Source organism: Strigops habroptila, chromosome 8 (assembly GCF_004027225.2).
Source record: "Strigops habroptila isolate Jane chromosome 8, bStrHab1.2.pri, whole genome shotgun sequence".
In the NCBI taxonomy this organism is placed as follows: domain Eukaryota; kingdom Metazoa; phylum Chordata; class Aves; order Psittaciformes; family Psittacidae; genus Strigops; species Strigops habroptila.
The window spans coordinates 36,106,249-36,124,371 of NC_044284.2; the positions used below are offsets into that span (position 1 = coordinate 36,106,249).

At 41.4% G+C, this 18,123-nt stretch overlaps 1 protein-coding gene across 7 annotated transcripts in view; it reads right to left on the reverse strand.

Moving 5' to 3' along the window:
* LRCH3 (leucine rich repeats and calponin homology domain containing 3) overlaps positions 1-15,992 on the reverse strand; it is a 70,900-nt gene extending 54,908 nt beyond the window's left edge. For all 7 annotated transcript variants that reach the window (XM_032920096.1, XM_030493696.2, XM_030493695.2 and 4 more), the window contains exon 1: positions 15,682-15,992. In XM_032920096.1, the coding sequence (XP_032775987.1) occupies positions 15,682-15,919 (238 nt within the window). In that variant the 5' untranslated portion in view covers positions 15,920-15,992. The remainder of the gene's footprint in view (positions 1-15,681) is intronic.
* Positions 15,993-18,123: the final 2,131 nt, after the last annotated feature.

An 18,123-nucleotide genomic window follows, 5' to 3' on the forward strand; every position in this document is an offset into this window, starting at 1 on the left:
TTCAGGAAAATGCTGAAGTTGAGGTTTAACAGTAAACATTGAGACTAATTTCCATCACGGCCTCTTAAGAGCAAACTGCAGCAGTCACTTTGAAAATTTTTGGCTGATTGGTTCTATCCCTCCAGCTCCTCTGAGAAACATCAGTTTTGTGCATGTGACAACTCTATCTATACTGTCTCAGTACAAGCCGCACAGAACAGGAGAAAAAGGAGAACAAAAGTTTTTTTGCATTGTTAGAAGAATTCTCGGCAAACACGGAGCTGTGTGGCAACTGCCCACACTGCACAAGAACGATGAGAATTCCACTTACAGAGATCTTCGCTACTCCATTTTCATAATGACTTTTAACTGCTGGTATTTTTAGAGCTCTCTCTACAAAACCTTATTTCACGAAGTGGTCATTCACAAACATGTAAAAAAACCAAATGTAAAAATCTCAAAGGTTCAGATAAACTGCTTCATACATGCTCGCACATGGACACAGGCACGACACACTCAACGTATGAAAGCACCCTACTGCTTCTCAGCAACACGACACCCTGCCCCTGCCCACTGCTTATGAAATACTTGACCGTGTTCCAGGAGAGCAGGGTTTCATTTTACACCACTGCTTCACAGAGTTAGCAGTGAGGGGAAGTGGGCAGTAAGTGAACTCTTCCCCTCCCAACCCCCCTGATAAACTTTCTTCAGGTACAAAAGGAATTGCCCAACTAAAACTGACTTGAAAAATCTATTTTCAAGCAAAAGACATAAAAAAGCTTTGTAAGTCCATGCGCAGAGCTCTGGATCCATCTATAATTTTTCCTATTAAAAATTATGAGCATTGTTAAAAGCATGCATTAATATTTACTCAATCCATTTATCTTTCACAAAACCTCACCAGGGTAACAGGCTTGGGTAAAAAGAGGGACAACAGTCTACAGCTTGGGTGAAACTGCAGGTAAATTTGCAGTTCCAACACTGCAAAACGATCCCAAACAAATCCAACCCCACACCATGGAAAACAGTCCCACTGCAACAACCACTCCATGAATTTTAATCAAGAGACTTAATGGAAACAATTCAACTTGAACAACTTCTAGCTTTCAGAAGTCTCCGCATGGAGTTGTGGGAAGAGAAGGACTTTGATGCAGCAAAGACACTAGATAGCTTGAAAGTCCTGAAATTACAAATCTGATTTTCACTGAATAGCAAAGAATAAGCCAATGAATCACCCACAGCCAAATGGAAAGGTTATACATGGAAAATAATTGGCTCTGACATGCAATTTTAAAAAGACATTATAAAAATGGCACAGCATTAAAAGATAAATTTAGCTTTGGTATAAATATGGAAGTGATCAGCAAAAAGAAAACAGTAAGGGTAGGAAAATATGAGTCAAGCAGGATATTTGAAGTTTATACAAAAAGAAAAATGATGATAAAGCACTAACAATAGTGATGGCACTGAATATTTCTTTTGCCCAGAAAGTAATATTGATCTCATTACTGTAAGTACAAGATGAGGAAGAAAATCTATCCTGGGATCCCTAGAAGCACATCTGTACTTCCAACAGAAGTGAAATAAAACTCTTCAGGCTATTATAAAGCAAGAATGAGAAACTTGTGAAAAGTCTCACCATAAAATATATTTGAAAATAAACCCATTTTAGTTTCTACTTCACCTGCTAATATTTAACATTCTTTACAAACCAGAATTTCCCTATCTCTATTAAACTGCAACTACAGCCAAAGAAGAAACAGCTGTTACAACTGTGAGAATACTACATGAAAGAAAGACAATGTGCCACATTTCATTGATACAGAGTAAGAGAGCAAGGATGGCAGCGATCACAAGACAAGATGCCATAAACTGATTAAAAACTTCGGTAAATGAAAATTTGCCACTGGAGTTTGACATCCCCTGAAAAAGTTAACACCAACAACACAGTAGGAATGACCTTTCTGCTACATGGAAAAGTTGTCACATGGAAAGTAACATGAAGAAAACACTTGAACAGCTGGAGTGAAACAAAGTTTATTACAGTGAAGTTATAAAAATGATATAGGTGTGAAGCAAAATTAAGGTTACATTTACAATTTCATACGCACATGTATTAAACTCTTGTTCATTAATCTTCTTCCCCCTCACGGAAGATGCTACCTGCCAGAAGTAGGCTGTTTTATCAGCCAATAACACCAGAACACCAACCAACTCCGTAACACCACACACTCATTTTGCTTATTTAAAAAGATGTCTCCAGCTTTCCAAATGTTAACATACCCAGTGCCTCCTAAGTACTGTCATCCCAACACAACAGGCTATTTTATGAGATTACATAATGTAGTAATATAGTTTCAAATCAAATGGCATGGAAACAAAATACAAAGGCATATTAAAAAACTATTTCAACAAATTTAGTCTATGTGCAATATAAAACTTGAAATCAAACTCAAGTCCCCCAAATAAGATGCGTGGCTTATGATTTCTTTTTTTTCCTCCTCTCTTCATGGGACATAAACTGTGTTTTCTTTAATTTCTTTAAAATTGCAAGATTTTGCCTGAGAAGTAAAACAGTACACCAGACAAGGTGTTCTACAAATACCTCTGACATAAGCAAGTATCTCCATGCAGACAGTGAGGAAGCAGGATGTACCACACAGATTAGAGAGCAAGATGCAAAAAGACAGGAAACACAGAGATAGGAGGATTATTTAAGGTCAAAACCAGAGAATGAAAATAGAATGGGCAAATCTAAAAGGCATAATTTAAGTATGAACACATTTTCTTCTAATATGATTAAAAAATAGACACTGTGTTGAGCAGACTAAAATACCCCCAGCTGAGAATCAGAGAAGTATAAACTGCTTCCCCTAGAGTGAAGCAGGAGCCATGCCAGATCCTCTCTGCCTCTTGCACTGCATCACACGAGACCAGTGTAGGAGCAAAGAGAAATTCTCTTGGTTCTACTCGGTTCTTGTTGTTTGTTTGCTTTTGTAATCCCCAACAATTGTCATGTTTCAGATACACTTCTCATTACTATGCTGAGAAAGTCCCAAAGACCCATGTTGTAGTCATTCATTAGAAGAGGAAACCCTTTTCCCAAAACAGAAGGGACAACAACTCATTCAAGTGATTCCAGAATCTGCCCATACAGCTTGCCATTTATGCCTCTAAAAACCCTCCTACTTCCATTTGTTACATATTTAACCCAGTCAAAAGTTGAGAAGAACTACATCATATGGGAAGAATACAGCCATGTTTAAAAAATAAATCACATTTCTGTCTGAAAAATCTAATTAGATAGAAATAATAGCAGAGGTTATTAAAACTGTGAAAGTATTTTTTTCCACTGAAATAGTGCAAATCTGGCAGCACTGTGCCAACAATTACATTATTGATGAAAATACGTATTTCTGCATTTTGTTTTACATATTCAAAGAGGAATAACGTGTTTTAAGGAAAAGGAATATGAACTGAATAATATTTTAATTTTATTTAAATGTGAAAAGCTATTTAAATGGTCTAGTTTCAAACTGGTAACTCATTACTGAAATGGAACTTCCACAGACTTATTTCTTAACCACTTTCTGTAGCAGAACTACAGGATTGTGAACAGAAATGACACTGCAGTAACGTTGACAAAGAGAATTTACCAGATTAACAGATGCACTTCTCATTTTAGCATGTATTTGTGGAAGCAGAGATGGCAGATATCTAAAAGTTTACAGCTGTATTACTCAGCTACTTAATGCACATCCAAATCACGTGCACTAGAACTTCCGTTGTGCCTTCCCTCTTCAAAGTGCTGTATGCTCCTTAACAGCAGTAAAATACAACTCTCTTACCTATTCCCAAATCACGATTTGAATGGAACGTTATGGTGCAGAGAAAGTTAAACTCAAGAAAAGCATAGGAAGCATGTTAATTTCATAAGGAATAGAGATTTCTGGCAAGGAAAGACACTTTTAAGGATTTATTTTATTACTACTTTAATACCTTGGTCTAGACGAAATTCTATGAACTAGAAGAGTTTCTTGCATTAAGTAACAAAAATGCTCTTTTGAAAAAAGCAGGACAAGCAATCGAGCTTTGCAACCTGTACCATAGCACTGCCAAGGTATTTTCAGTATCTGAAAGAACAGATTTTTAGAAAACATGGTATGTAGAGGTGTTCGCAGCCACAAAAGTATCCTCAGAAACAAAACGGAAATATCAGATCTAGAACACAAATAGTTTGTGTAACGTTCTTTATTCATACTTATCATTTTTCATATTTATTCAACATGATCATAACCATCTGCACGCTTGAACTTGTGATGAATGTAATGATACGGAAAAAGCACTGAAAGTTAATTCTGTAAAAAAAAGGTCATATCACGAAAGAGTTCTCAAAATAATTACAATACAGGTGTGTTTTTGTAATCCCTTACATTCTTCATACCTTACAGCATAGCCCTATGAAAAAGTTCTTCGAATTATAACAAGCCAAGTTGGAAAGAAACTACGGCTTTATCGTCATATTAAGGTTCGTTGGGGTTTTTTTTAAACATGTGTTTAATAAGCACATTAATACTCTCAGAGAAGTAAATTTCTAGTAGTATTGATAAACCTTCAGTTAAACAGTAACAGATGGTAAAACGAAGTTTTTGAATAGAAAACTAGCCTCCTCCTTACTCTACATGAAGACAGAATAAATCTCTCAACACCATTTGTTAACACTGACCATATCAATTAGCCAACAGAAAGAAGGATGTAATACTTCAGAGAGATTTTAAATAGTTGCCGTGCACTTGGGCACTTTCAAAATAAACCCAGATCTTCTACCTCTTATTTCAAGTTACAAGTTAATGCTCTTTTCCTTTCAGAGAAAACAAAAAAAGCTGAGATAAAAAGAAGTATCTTAAACAAAAAAGAACATGTTAAGTTATCATAGTAAGAAATCTGCAATTAAATACTGTCTCATGATAAACGCTATGACAGCACCTTTACACTGAAAATTCCAATAGAAAAGCTGATTTAAAAAAAATGTGTTTAAGGAGAACAGGAACTACAAAACAGATTGAAGGTTATCAGTTGCGGGGCGGGGTGGGGTGGGGTGGGATATTCTCCATGAAAACTTCCTTCACCTTGCCCAGAAGGAAAAGCTAACATTTAACCACCAGTAAAGCTTCTAGGCTTGCCTTCTTACACTGTAGCTTTTAACAGTAATAATGACAACAATCTTTTGACACACAGGCATTCCTGAATGATGGGATGATTTGCACGGCAGCAGAACAGAGCCATGCCATATAGCACATTCGAATATTCTGCAACACATTTACAGCTCAAATGATCTGCTGTTTTAGCATAGATGGGTTCCAAAGATAATTTTTTGACTCTGCTAAGCACAAATTTACCCACCCCTTGACAAGCCAGCACAATAAAAGGAAGTAGCAGATATTTTATGGTTCATAACCACATTCAGTGGTGGCCCTCTAAAAAAAGCATTTATTTCATAGCTGAGCTTGGAGTCAATGTAATGACAAGCACCTAATTGTCCTGCTATTACTGCACTCGGTGACTCTCACTCCTAGAGAACAGCGTGTATGACACCAATTCAAACACCAGTAAAAGCCTTGGTCTATGGCTGAACTAAGTAGTAATACATATGGCCATAAATAATGGCAATAATGAATTAAACAGGTTTAAATTACTACTTGTCTCAGCAGCACCCTCAAATTAATGTTCTGCTCAGATTTAAAAGGGATTTTCTACAAAGCATTAATACTTGATAGATTATTCTGATTATTCATCCCTTTATCGTGCTAACAACTTGGATGAGAAGATTGGAGTTGGCAATGAGAGCAGCATTTGAGACAGAGGGCAAGATTAGCGAGGGAAGAAGAAAAGGTTAAGATGTGGAAGCTGGGATGAAGGAGATGAAAAAAGATTGAGGGCAGAGGAGACAGACAACATCATATTGCTAGGAACATGTGACATGAACACATGGAGGAATCCCAACCCAGCAGAGCACAATCCCCTCCAGTACACCAAGCACAGAACCGAAGACCTACACATATCATCGCTCCTCTGCTCTCAAACATCTGTACAACTTGGAGGCAGAGCATCCCACTTTACAAACTGGTCTCAGGGAATGACAACCTACTGCTATCTCATTGGCATAGGTAAGAGAGACATGATGGGCATAAAGGTTTGAACTGTCGTGATGAGTCACATGGGTGCCAGCATGATTCCACTTAACTGCATCTAGACAAATTCAGCCTGAATTTAGAATTCAGCATTAGGAAAGCAACCTGAAAAAAGCACTGGTGTCTTGCACAGAGAAAACTCAGTTAAAAACTTATGTAACACCAGTAAATCAAGCACACAGACAGTATAGTCTATAATCAAAGATGCCCACGTAACTTTAATTGCCCATTTCCTGTGCGTATCTACTGTCCGCAGGTCTTTAATTAGCAACCACATACTACTTTTCATTCCTCTTCAAGATATTTCTGTTCACGTGGATTTCTTCAGATGACAAAATTACTGTAAGAATCAGGACTGATCACAGGAACTGTGATCAACAACTACTGTTGAAAAATCATTAGGAAAAAAGCAGAGAATTGCAAAAAGAACAAGGGGTGATAACCTGAAAGCTGGTGAATGCTGCTTTACAGATTTCATCCTAACATTGCCATATAATTCCTCCATCATACTAAGCAAATCTTCTAAACTAATTTTCCCAAAGGTAGTAATTAATCACATATTCCCATTTTTCTAGATGTTGGGCTTGATTTCCAGTACTCCTGAGGAGTCACCAAGGCATCTGAAGTTATGAAGAACTGCATTTAAAAAATAAAAATATAATTTACCTGTTGCCTAAAAGTTCAGGCACCATGTGCTTTGAATTTGGCACCCCAAATCAGCATATGCTATCAAACTTTGTATGATTCCAAGTTTCATATATACAAAATGCAGTTACATTACCTTGCTTCACTTCATAGAGATTGCATGAAAAATAGCATCTGGAACCTTTTCAATAGTAGGGAGCACTACCCAAACACCCAAGGCAATAACAACACAATACTGCATTCAGAGCTAAGTTTCAACAATAAGCAGAATAGACTAAAACTCACATGGGTCATTGAACAACTCGGGGGAGAGGGGGAGGGAATTGAATAGATGATCACTAATCCTACTGTTCTCTGCAGAGCAGACTATGGTTAAAAAAAATGTGTTCCACCAGCCAACACCTGGGCTGCACAGCAAGCTGGATTTTTTAGGCATATCCTCATTTTGGAGTGCTTGAACTACATTTAGAGAAGACTATTAAATACCTGCAAATCAGTAACATTACCAGCTAGAAAAGAACAAAGACTCTCCTCACTCGAAAGAGACTTCTGGGCTCTGTCAGTGAAGGCAGCAGTTTTTAGTGTAGAACCATAAGTGAGGCTGAAGGAAAGGACTGTCGGGACAGTTTTGAGGACTTCAAAGTGAAAAATAAAGCCCCCTTTCTGCATATATACAAAAGTACTAACTTACACAAAACACTCCTATAAAGAAAAGACCACAATATATTACCCTTTCTCTAAATAGCTGTAATTCAGGGAACTAAAGCAATATTTTAACTCTGATAAAGTCTAGCCCCAAGACACTTTTAACATGAATGGGTTTTCACACCCCCCCACTTTGGAGAGGGGGACATAGCAGATAAAGAAGAAAGCAAACTGCACAGCCCATGACTTCAGCTAAATACACAATTGCAATTCATTCAAGCTGTTTGGCTAACATAGGAAACCATGAGATCCAAGCCTGATTAGTTATTAAAAAGGGAAGAACCCTTGAATTGAGTTATAGCCTTTTCGTTAGCTACCATGTAATTTTATTTTTAACACACACTATATAATTTCCAGTGTTTGTTGTAACTAATTCTTCACTGCTGGTTCTTCTACTGAAGAAACTAATTACGTCTACTGCATTCTAAAGCTAAACCATCAGTGTAAAATTACTTGCATAAAATAATGTATTTTGCCAAATGAAAGCATGAGATCAAAATCTGTCAGCAGTAGTTTCACTGAATGCAACTCAGCTCTATAAGCCATACTCTGAAAGAAAAAGTTCCTATGCTGACTGACTCAAAGGCTAGCACATCGTTTCACAGAAAGAAATGAGCAAATTTACAACAGCTCAGAGGTAAAAGGTTACAAAATAGAGTTAAGGTGTGATTTCACAACTGATGCAAGTTAATTTAAGCTCAGATATCTGCCAAAACAGACCCTCTCATTCTCATCACCCTATAGAGCACTCACATACATGTGAAAATGCCGCGAGCTGTCCAAGGATTTGGTCCTGCTAGTTACAGGCTGAGTTTTCAGCCAGGTAAGTACAAAACAGCTTGCTGGAAGGCAGTATGATTGCTGGTGTTAACTGTGCAGCAGCAGATGAAGACAGAACTTCCCCTTCTGGCATCAGCATAGAACTTGGACCACATTGGGCTGTGTGTTTATGACTGACTTCAGGGAGTACTTAAGCAATATAAATTTGCTCCCTCCAAGCACAGGTACAACCACAGGAGAAGAGGGCTGGAAACATCATGAGAGAAACAAAGACATTTCCTTTTTTCCTAAACACTAATTTGTCCTTTGTGTGACTGCAGGACTCAATATATTTACCTATCAATCCCTCTCCTCTTTACATGTAGTTACAATTATCTTTAAAAATATAGCTAAGAGTGTATGCATACAAGACAAAAATATGAAAAAAAGCCTGATCATGATGGAGGCAGGAAAGTGGAAGCCTACTAGGGAAGTAACCACAAACACGTGCCATCCTGAACACCACTTAGAAGAGCTTACTGGTAGTAAAAGTTTGATTGTGGGGCTACTTTTTCTGTTTTAAAAGATCAACTCACTAAACAAAGGCATTCTGAACGTCACGTATTACTTTTACTGCCACAAGGATTAGAAGCTACAAGCTCAGACTCCATTTTCCCAGCTGCTATAAAACACGAGGCAAAAAGACTGCCTGTGTGCCAAGAACCACTGAGCACTAGTGAAGGCCTCAGCTCTCCATCAAAACCCAGTCCAACACATTCAACAAAACCAAACCATAAACTATGACAGTCTACTGCTGTCCACATTTTGAGGGTAACAAGAAAGAGAACTGACCGCAACTTACCCATTCACCAAAGCACCACTCTCAGATAATCCCATTAGCCTAGACTAAAAATTGCCAGTATTTATGCAAAGAACATGCGTAAGAGCAAGACTTTATAACAACAGAAACACAACTTGAAAGAAAACAAGACAGAGGAATAGTTGAATTATAAAGGGACTGACACAAGAAGGAGGTAAGACCAAAAAAAAAAAGCAACTGAATGTAACAAGCTAGACCACCATCTATAGTTTGGGGAAAGACTGTCATCCTCCCTCCTTCTCACCCCCACAGCTAATAGAACATTGGGACAGTGTATTTCCGTTTGGGTTTTGATAAGGGCAGAGGCAAACACAGAAATCTGAGCACAAGACTCTGGACTACCCTAATGAAATGTTAGGTTTTGATTTTTAATAGTGAAACTTCAGATAACCTAAGTAGCAACACTGTAAGCTCCTCTGACAAATCGCCTGTGACTTGAACACAGAACAATCCCATTTCCTTGCAAGTTATCTTAAAGATCATAATAAAATCACATTCTAGATACAGTAACCCAAAGAGGGTTTTTTTTTTTTTTTCCAAACAATTATTTAATTTTAGGTTGGTTTGGATTCTGCTGTTGTGGCTTTGAGTACAAATGTTAGGGAAATACGGCCACTGCTCTATGTGCCAGACTATACTTCTCAACTGTTTTTACATTTCATTAGGCAATATCAACTCAATCTCTGGCAGGAAAGAAAAATACCAGCGAGAGCTCTTTCTGCAGAACACTCATGTAGTCACTGTAATCTTTCTAAATGCAAGCAAGCACTTTGCATGACGCTATGGTCAGATTTTATTGTTTCTGTGGAGAGCTGCTAAGAACAAAACCACACAGATACCTTATTGGCAAAGGCATTCTAAAAGGTAGTAGCAGATAATTTTTTTCTTAATTTTTAGAGTCTTGCTATCTTTTTCCTCTATTAATATATTCCAGAAACAAGACATAGTACCCTGCATATAATTATCTCACTAGCTGATTCCCATACTACAGCCATTTCTTTTATTGCATAAACCCCCATATTCCCATCTTCCCCTTTAAAAATGGAGACAGTGAGTGGTTGAGGTAATTACAGCTGTCACAAAGGGCTTGACAAACAACTTTTCTGCTCAATGTATGCTTTAGGCCACTGGGAAAGCTGTCAAAAAATGACATCAGAATCTACATTAACACTGGCAAAATGCAACTGTGCTTCCTTTCAGATGGTTTATAGCCCTTCCTTTTCCTATTCCCTGGTTGAGCACAAGAGTGGGATGAACAAATGGGTTGTAACTCAACCCAGATAAAATGAGGATAGATAATGCAGGTTAAAGGAAAGAGTATGAAAGAAAGAAAGAAGCAAATTCTTGCTTTGTTAATGAAGAAGCTTGCTCATTCTTCATCATCAATGACTGTTGAAAGCTTGAGTCACTTCCTAAAACTCCAATTAAGTTGTAAGGGATGAGCATAAAGAACAGCTGCTCTCTTTCAGTATCTAAGTTATTATTACAATGCATTTCTTGTACATGAGCCACTTCACATGTACAAGAACGTTAGATGGACTACTGCCTCACGCACTGTGGGGAGCTACCTTCCCACTAATCCATTCCAAAGCTCTCAAGTACAGACCGTCTCATCTTCAATCTGATTTTATATTACGCGATCTTAATTCCAGTCAATGTACAAATCAACCAGACATTCACTATTACTTCAACGCCTGCTGAGTTCACCTGCTCTGAGAGCAACCTTGAGCACTGATCTTGGCTTTAAAAGTCGCTTGCGGGTATTTCCCACGTGGAAGACAACAGTGCCCAGAAGCAGCCGAGGCTCTGACATTACTAGACAATTCACCTTCCGGTGAATAGTTTAGTGACTACGGCAAATGATTAATGAGGAATTTAATATTTCTGTTAGGCATCAGTGGAAAAATTATATTTATTTCCAGAATAAAAATGCAGCAAACCTGATCTGGTCATATGGTTTAGTTTTAGATAGCCCTGCGAGAGGCAGCAAGTTGGACTCAATGATCCTTATGGGTCCCTTCCAACTGTGATATGCTTATCAAGTATTTTTCCAGAGTTAAGTTACACCTGCCACAAACTCAGCTCTGATGATTTTTCAGTGAGTGGTTAAGAATGGTACCTTGAAGCTACTACAGCTTGGGCATCAGGGTTAGTATCACTGTCAACTCTGAATTCATAAAAGATCCAAAGAAATTTGATCTTCCCATTGATTCAATGTTTTGAAAATGTACCTTATGGCTGACATCTACTTAAAGACATTTTCCCCTCACCCATCATCAACTTCAGAATCTTCACAGAGCACTCAACTAAACTTGATCAAGCATCTAACCTCTAACGTCCTGTTCCTGCTGACCCACTGTGCTGGTTCATCTGCATTAACAACAGCTTCCAGGTGAGGCTGGTGATCCTGTTAAGGCTTAAGGCTATGCTAGATGCTGGTTTTCTAGCAGTGTAGTTACATTAATGAGGGATGTGATTCATCCTCAACTCTTTAGCATCGATGCAGTTACAGTGACATGCAATTACTTTTATTACTTCAAGAATGGGAGTAAGCTATATGAGTATAACATGATCCACACTAGAGAGGTGTCACATAAAAACAAGTAAGGTTTGCATATACATTGTTTTGTCTTCATTTTTATAGATTGGGAGTAATTCCAATGATTTTTATGAAACTCCACACACACGTCCCACCTGATGTGCTTTGAGTCTTTGCAGCACAGCATGCAGGAAGGCACTTGGAGTATACAATCTAGGGGCTTATTTAAAGTGTTTTGGTGTTTGTAACACCTAGCACACATACACATTATACCACATTATTTGTGGCTGCTCCCAAAGAAAAGAATTGGAGGTTTCACAAGAATGAAACTGATGTGGGGTAAGAACTGGATTAAATTTGTAGCTGAGCACTCAACTGAAAAGCGGGGGTCAGAAACGCTTGCATGGGTTCTTCCCCACTGCCCAGCCTCACTCAAAACAAAGTCATAGAACAGACCACACTAAAAAAAAGGCACAAGACGAAGTTATTCACAGCAGCCTTCAAAACAAGAGATTTAAACAGAATGCGTCCCTCCCTCCTGCCCCCTGCTCAATAAGCTTTGCTCCTTACAACTTAAGACCAGTTCTAGCTTTTTTTTTTTCCTAAGGTTCATTGTGATGATAAATGCACACAAGTGTATGGTATGCACTGCCGCTTATTAGCATTTAATGCTTCTTGAACAACTACAATGCAAATATTCATCACAATAGATGGGAACATTGGTGGAAACAAGAATTCCCACAAATTGTTTAAGAGTACAGTAAATGAATAGGATTACAAACAAAAAGCACAAATCCCTCACAAATGTGCATGCTGCATTTGCTTACAGATTAGCTCACTACACATCCGTTGCGCAACTGCATTTGTGGAAAACCCTTTGAACAAAAAAAAAATTGTATCCCAACAAGAAGTGTTTTCTATTTATGGATGTGTTCACATCAAACAAACCACACTTGTCTCAAGGTCTGGTTTGATGGATTTTTTGTTTGATATTTCTATTAGTGACAGATTTTTGCATAAGCAGGGTGTGACAGGACAGACTATAAAGTCAGACAGTTTTAAAGAAGGCTCCATTTTGAATTACTTAGCTGACAGTGAATCAACACACTTACTAACATACAAGGTAACTTTCAAAAAGTGATGTTTGGAGTTTCTTTCCAAGCTTCTAAGCTACAATTCCACACAAACCACTAGAAAATATAAATGACAGCATAGGAAGTAATCAAAGCTACAAACGGCATGCTGACACCTTTTAAAACAGCTTTTACTTCACTTATACAACTAGAGGATAAAAATAAACATAAGCTAAACTTGCTCTATACAATGCATTATGAAAACTTATAGAATCATAGAATCGTAAGGGTTGGAAAGGACCTTAAGATCATCTAGTTCCAACCCCCCTGCCACGGGCAGGGACAGCTTGCCCTAAACCATGTGGCTCAAGGCTCTGTCCAACCTGGCCTTGAACACCGCCAGGGATGGAGCATCCACAACCTCCCTGGGCAACCCATTCCAGTGCTTCACCACCCTCACTGTAAAGAACTTCTTCCTTATATCTAGTCTAAACTTCCCCTGTTTAAGTTTGAACCCATTACCCCTTGTCCTACCACTACAGTCCCTAAGGAAGAGTCCCTCCCCAGCATCCTTGTAGACCCCCTTCAGATACTGGAAGGCTGCTATGAGGTCACCACGCAGCCTTCTCTTCTCCAGGCTGAACAGCCCCAACTTTCTCAGCCTGTCTTCATATGGGAGGTGCTCCAGCCCTCTTATCATCCTCGTGGCCCTCCTCTGGACTCGCTCCAACAGCTCCATGTCCTTTTTATGTTGAGGACACCAGAACTGTACGCAGTACTCCAAGTGGGGTCTCACAAGAGCAGAGTAGAGGGGCAGGATCACCTCCTTCGACCTGCTGGTCACGCTTCTTTTGATGCAGCCCAGGATACGGTTGGCTTTCTGGGCTGCGAGCGCACACTGCTGGCTCATGTTAAGCTTCCCGTCAACCAACACCCCCAAGTCCTTTTCTGCAGGGCTGCTCTGAATCTCTTCTCTGCCCAGCCTGTAGCAGTGCCTGGGGTTGCCCCGACCCAGGTGTAGGACCTTGCACTTGGCTTGGTTAAACTTCATAAGGTTGGCATCGGCCCACCTCACAAGCGTGTCAAGGTCCCTCTGGATGGCATCCCTTCCCTCCAGCGTATCAACCGAACCACACAGCTTGGTGTCATCGGCAAACTTGCTGAGGGCGCACTCAATCCCACTGTCCATGTCACCGACAAAGATGTTGAACAGGACCGGCCCCAACACCGATCCCTGAGGGACACCACTCGTTACAGGTTTCCAACTGGACATCGAGCCATTTACCACAACTCTTTGCGTGCGGCCATCGAGCCAGTTTTTTATCCACCGAGTGGTCCATCTATCAAATTGATGTCTCTCCAATTTAGAGACAAGGATGTCGTGTGGGACAGTGTCGAATGCTTTGCACAAGTCCAGGTAGATGACATCAACTGCTCTGCCGCTGTCCATCAGTTCCGTGGCTCCATCATAGAAGGCCACCAAATTGGTCAGGCAGGATTTCCCCTTAGTGAAGCCATGTTGGCTGTCACCAACCACCTCGTTGTTTTTCATGTGCCTTAGCATGTTTTCCAGGAGAAACTGTTCCAAGATTTTGCCAGGCACAGAGGTGAGACTGACTGGTCTGTAGTTCCCCGGGTCTTCCACCTTCCCCTTCTTGAAAATGGGGGTTATATTACCCTTCTTCCAGTCATCGGGAACTTCACCTGACTGCCAGGATTTTTCGAATATGATGGACAGTGGCTTACCAAACTTCTACTTCCTGCACAAATTCTCATTGATTCCCAAGTCCCATCTCTCTATTCAATACAGTAATATGTAAACACACTTCAAAAATGAGTTTTTTGCTTACGATCAAGGCGCTTTCAGGTAAAGTATACTAGTTTTTGGTCTACTCCTATGACTATACTTGAAGAGCAGAGAGAAAAAAACAGCCCTATTGCTTACTGTACCTTGTAAAGTATTTCTTAAAAATCCTTAATAAATATTAAATTTTCATCCATATAAGGCAGGAAGGGGGGGGGGGAAAAGGGGGGACCTGATTCTATCCACAGCACCTTTCATATCTTGCTTATGGCTGTCAGAAATTACAATAACAGAAGTGCAAGAGCACAAGAAACAGTTGTCTTTAGCACACACACATGACAGCCCTTCTTCGAAAGTTGGTTTCCCCTGCCAACAGCACAAGATGAGAGGGGTAGGGTGCATATACATGTGTATATATGCACACACGCTCACATGGAGATACATCACAACATGTGCGGCTAAAACCACATCAGTGATCAGCAGTACTGAGAAAAGCCTCATAACTCTTTTAAAAACAGCCTCCAACAAGGGAAACACCTCTAAAGTGGAGACGACAAAGAAAAAAAGCCCCAATAAATCGAGAGATCTCGTCGGCCAGACCGACGGCGGGCAGAGGAAGGAGGAGTACCCCGCAACAGCTCCTCCATCCTGCCCCGGCTGAGGAGAGGAAGGGCGGAGGGCGAAGGGAGGAGGCAAAAGGGTGAAGGAGAAACGGCCCAAATGAAGAAACATGCCAAGCATCGCCCCGCTGCGGGAATCCCCCTCCGCACCCACACATACACTTTTCAAGAGAAACTGGCGGGGGGGAGCACCCCCAAACATCCACTGAGGATATTCCTCCTCCTCATGCACCCAGCTTCAATCTACTGGAGCGACAGCAAACTGACCAACTCAGCTTCACTCTCGGCGGGGGGCTGGCTGTCCCCCTCCCATCCCCAGCACCCTTCTTGGGACGGGGCGGGACGGGACAGGCAGCCCCCCTGAGCCTTCTCTCACGGGGAGCCTCCAAGACCCCGCTACACCGGCTGCCCCCTGCCCTGGGGTGCTTGCGGAGGCAGGGCAAGGCGTTTCCCCGACCCCCCTTCCCCGCCGCCTCGCTCCCTCACCGGCCTGGGTGGTGTCGCTGAGGTCGTGGTTGGCGGCGCTGGCCCGCGGGTAGTCACGGAGCTTCCTGCCGCTCAGACTGAGGGTACCGCTGGCCGCCGCTTCTTCTAAGGCTCGGTCCAAGGAACGGTTCCACGAACCGGGACCTGAGGGACCGGGTGGCGGAGTACAAGCCGCCGCGTTCCCCGCCTGCATCACGGCGGAGCCGCCCTCCGGCGCCGCCAGCACCGTGGCCGCCATTTCCCCCCCGCCGCCACCGCCGCCGCCGCCGCTGCTGCTGCTGCTGCTGCTCCGGCTCTGCGCGCCACTGCGCAGGCGCGGGGAAGCCCGGGGACCGGCGGGGAGGGTGCGGCGTGCGCATGCGCGCACAGGGACGGCTGCTCGTGAAAACCGCGCTGAACATCCGCTTTTTGGGTCCGGCTCGGGGTAAGGCGGTGTTCGCGGGCGCGCGCCGCGCCCCTGCCCAAAGCCAGAAACACTCCTGTCCGCCCGCCGGGGTGGGACGTCCCAGCGGCTGCCTGGCACAGACCCGTTCCCGCAACAAACCGCGGGGAGAGCGCAGGGATCCGACCTAGGTGGGAAGAGTAACAACTGGTTCTTTAACTTGATGTCATCAGTCCCTAAACGGTTGCGCTCTTTGCAGTGTCCAACTAAACGCCAGCCTTGCTCTGGGCAAGCACTGATGCGCTGTTACACTGGAAGTGTCGGGCAAAGCTGGCAACTGTGCGGGCTTGAGCTGGTAATGAAGAACAAAGGCTTCAGACACTCTTCCTCCTCAACACCTTATCAAACGTTACTTGCAGGCAGCATTTTCTTCCCGCACCTCCACTAAGCAGCAGCACTTCCAGTGCTAACACAAGCCCGCAGCCAGCTCCGCACTCAGAACCACAGTGGTGGTTGTCTTCTCAGGGTGTTCACACCGGTCCTGTAACCCGAAGTTCAGGTGACAGCGACTTCTCACTAGCAAGGTATGTCACAGCAATGTGAAACCAGTGCTCAGTCTGACCGATTAAGGGATCTGGTTCTATAATCACACCAAACCACTATGTTATATGGTGCTACTGAAAAAATACACAAATACACATTTAAATGCAAGTGAGTTTGTACAGTGCCACCCCAAGAAGTGCTTCATTTTCAGTATATTAAGCTAGGCAATGAATGTGAGCCCTCTTCAAATGAGCCTCCTTTCTGGTATATTCTTTAGAACATTTAATAAGAATCTAATTATTAAGAACCTCTTGAAGGATATGACAAAATTCACATAACCGATAAACTGCCCAGGTGGTTAGAACAGGAACACGACAGTATGAAACCTGTAACTTTTTATTTAAAAAAAAAAAAAAAAAGAAAATAATTAACAGCTTCAGAATAGATCCAATGTAATAACTTCTCCGAAAAATACCAAAAGGTACAGTGTAACGCGTCTTCTCATTAAATACAAACTAGCATTTTTTGATGCACTGCATCAATGTTTTGCATCTATGTTGATGCAAAAGAATGTTATTTTTGTTGCATCCTGGCACATGGAAGAATGTATACACTGAAACAGGGTGACTGACAACACTTTATCTACTCCAATTCTAACAGTGGGACATTTTTTCCAAAAAACCCCAATTTCCTACTAGTAATTAACAGGGAAAAAAAAAAAACAACCCAACAAACCCCTTAATGCCGTTACGATTAGTTTGCTTCTGCTACGGTATATTTTTCAACATTAAAAATAAGGGTTTAAGTACTATATAGTATCAGGATGCACTCTGACTTTAAAACTGCTATACAAAAGCCCTTCTAATGTCAAACGTTCTTCAACGTTGAAGTTCCCGGTAAATGCCAGTTAACTTGGAATTTGAGATAAAAATGCAAGGAAACCAACTCTAAGAAGTCAAATGTAAATTCCTGAAGAACAAGAAAAGGAATTAAACCCACTTCAAACACCGTAAACATTTCTGGAAGCAGCAAGCCAGTTGTTCTTTTACCTGACTGTACCTAAATCTCATAGCTATAGAACACTGTTAAGTTCCTGGTCTGGAAGCAATTCTGGACAGGTGCCTCAGTTTTAGGGATCACACAAATTCAGACTGAGGATGCCCCAGTTGTTACCATCCTGCAGATTGTGATGCACAAAGCTAAGCTTAAAGCAATGACTACCTGCTCCTGCTTAACGCCTCGCACATGCTGGCAAACCGAGGGCTTTCCTCCAGCAACAGTCCCCAGTTCCAGACAATTTTAAGATGTCTGACCACTTCTGGTCGGGTTCGCATCTTTCCTCTCTTTGGTATATACAAACAAGTGCCATTAGATTGCTTGCCTCTGGCTATTTCCAAGAGCCAGAGAAAACCCTCTGGGGCAAGGAATGCAAAATGAGAATCCTATGTCTGGGGAGGATAAGGTACTCTACTGTACCACTGGCTTTCTGGTGCATGGTTGTATTTATTCCTATGGAC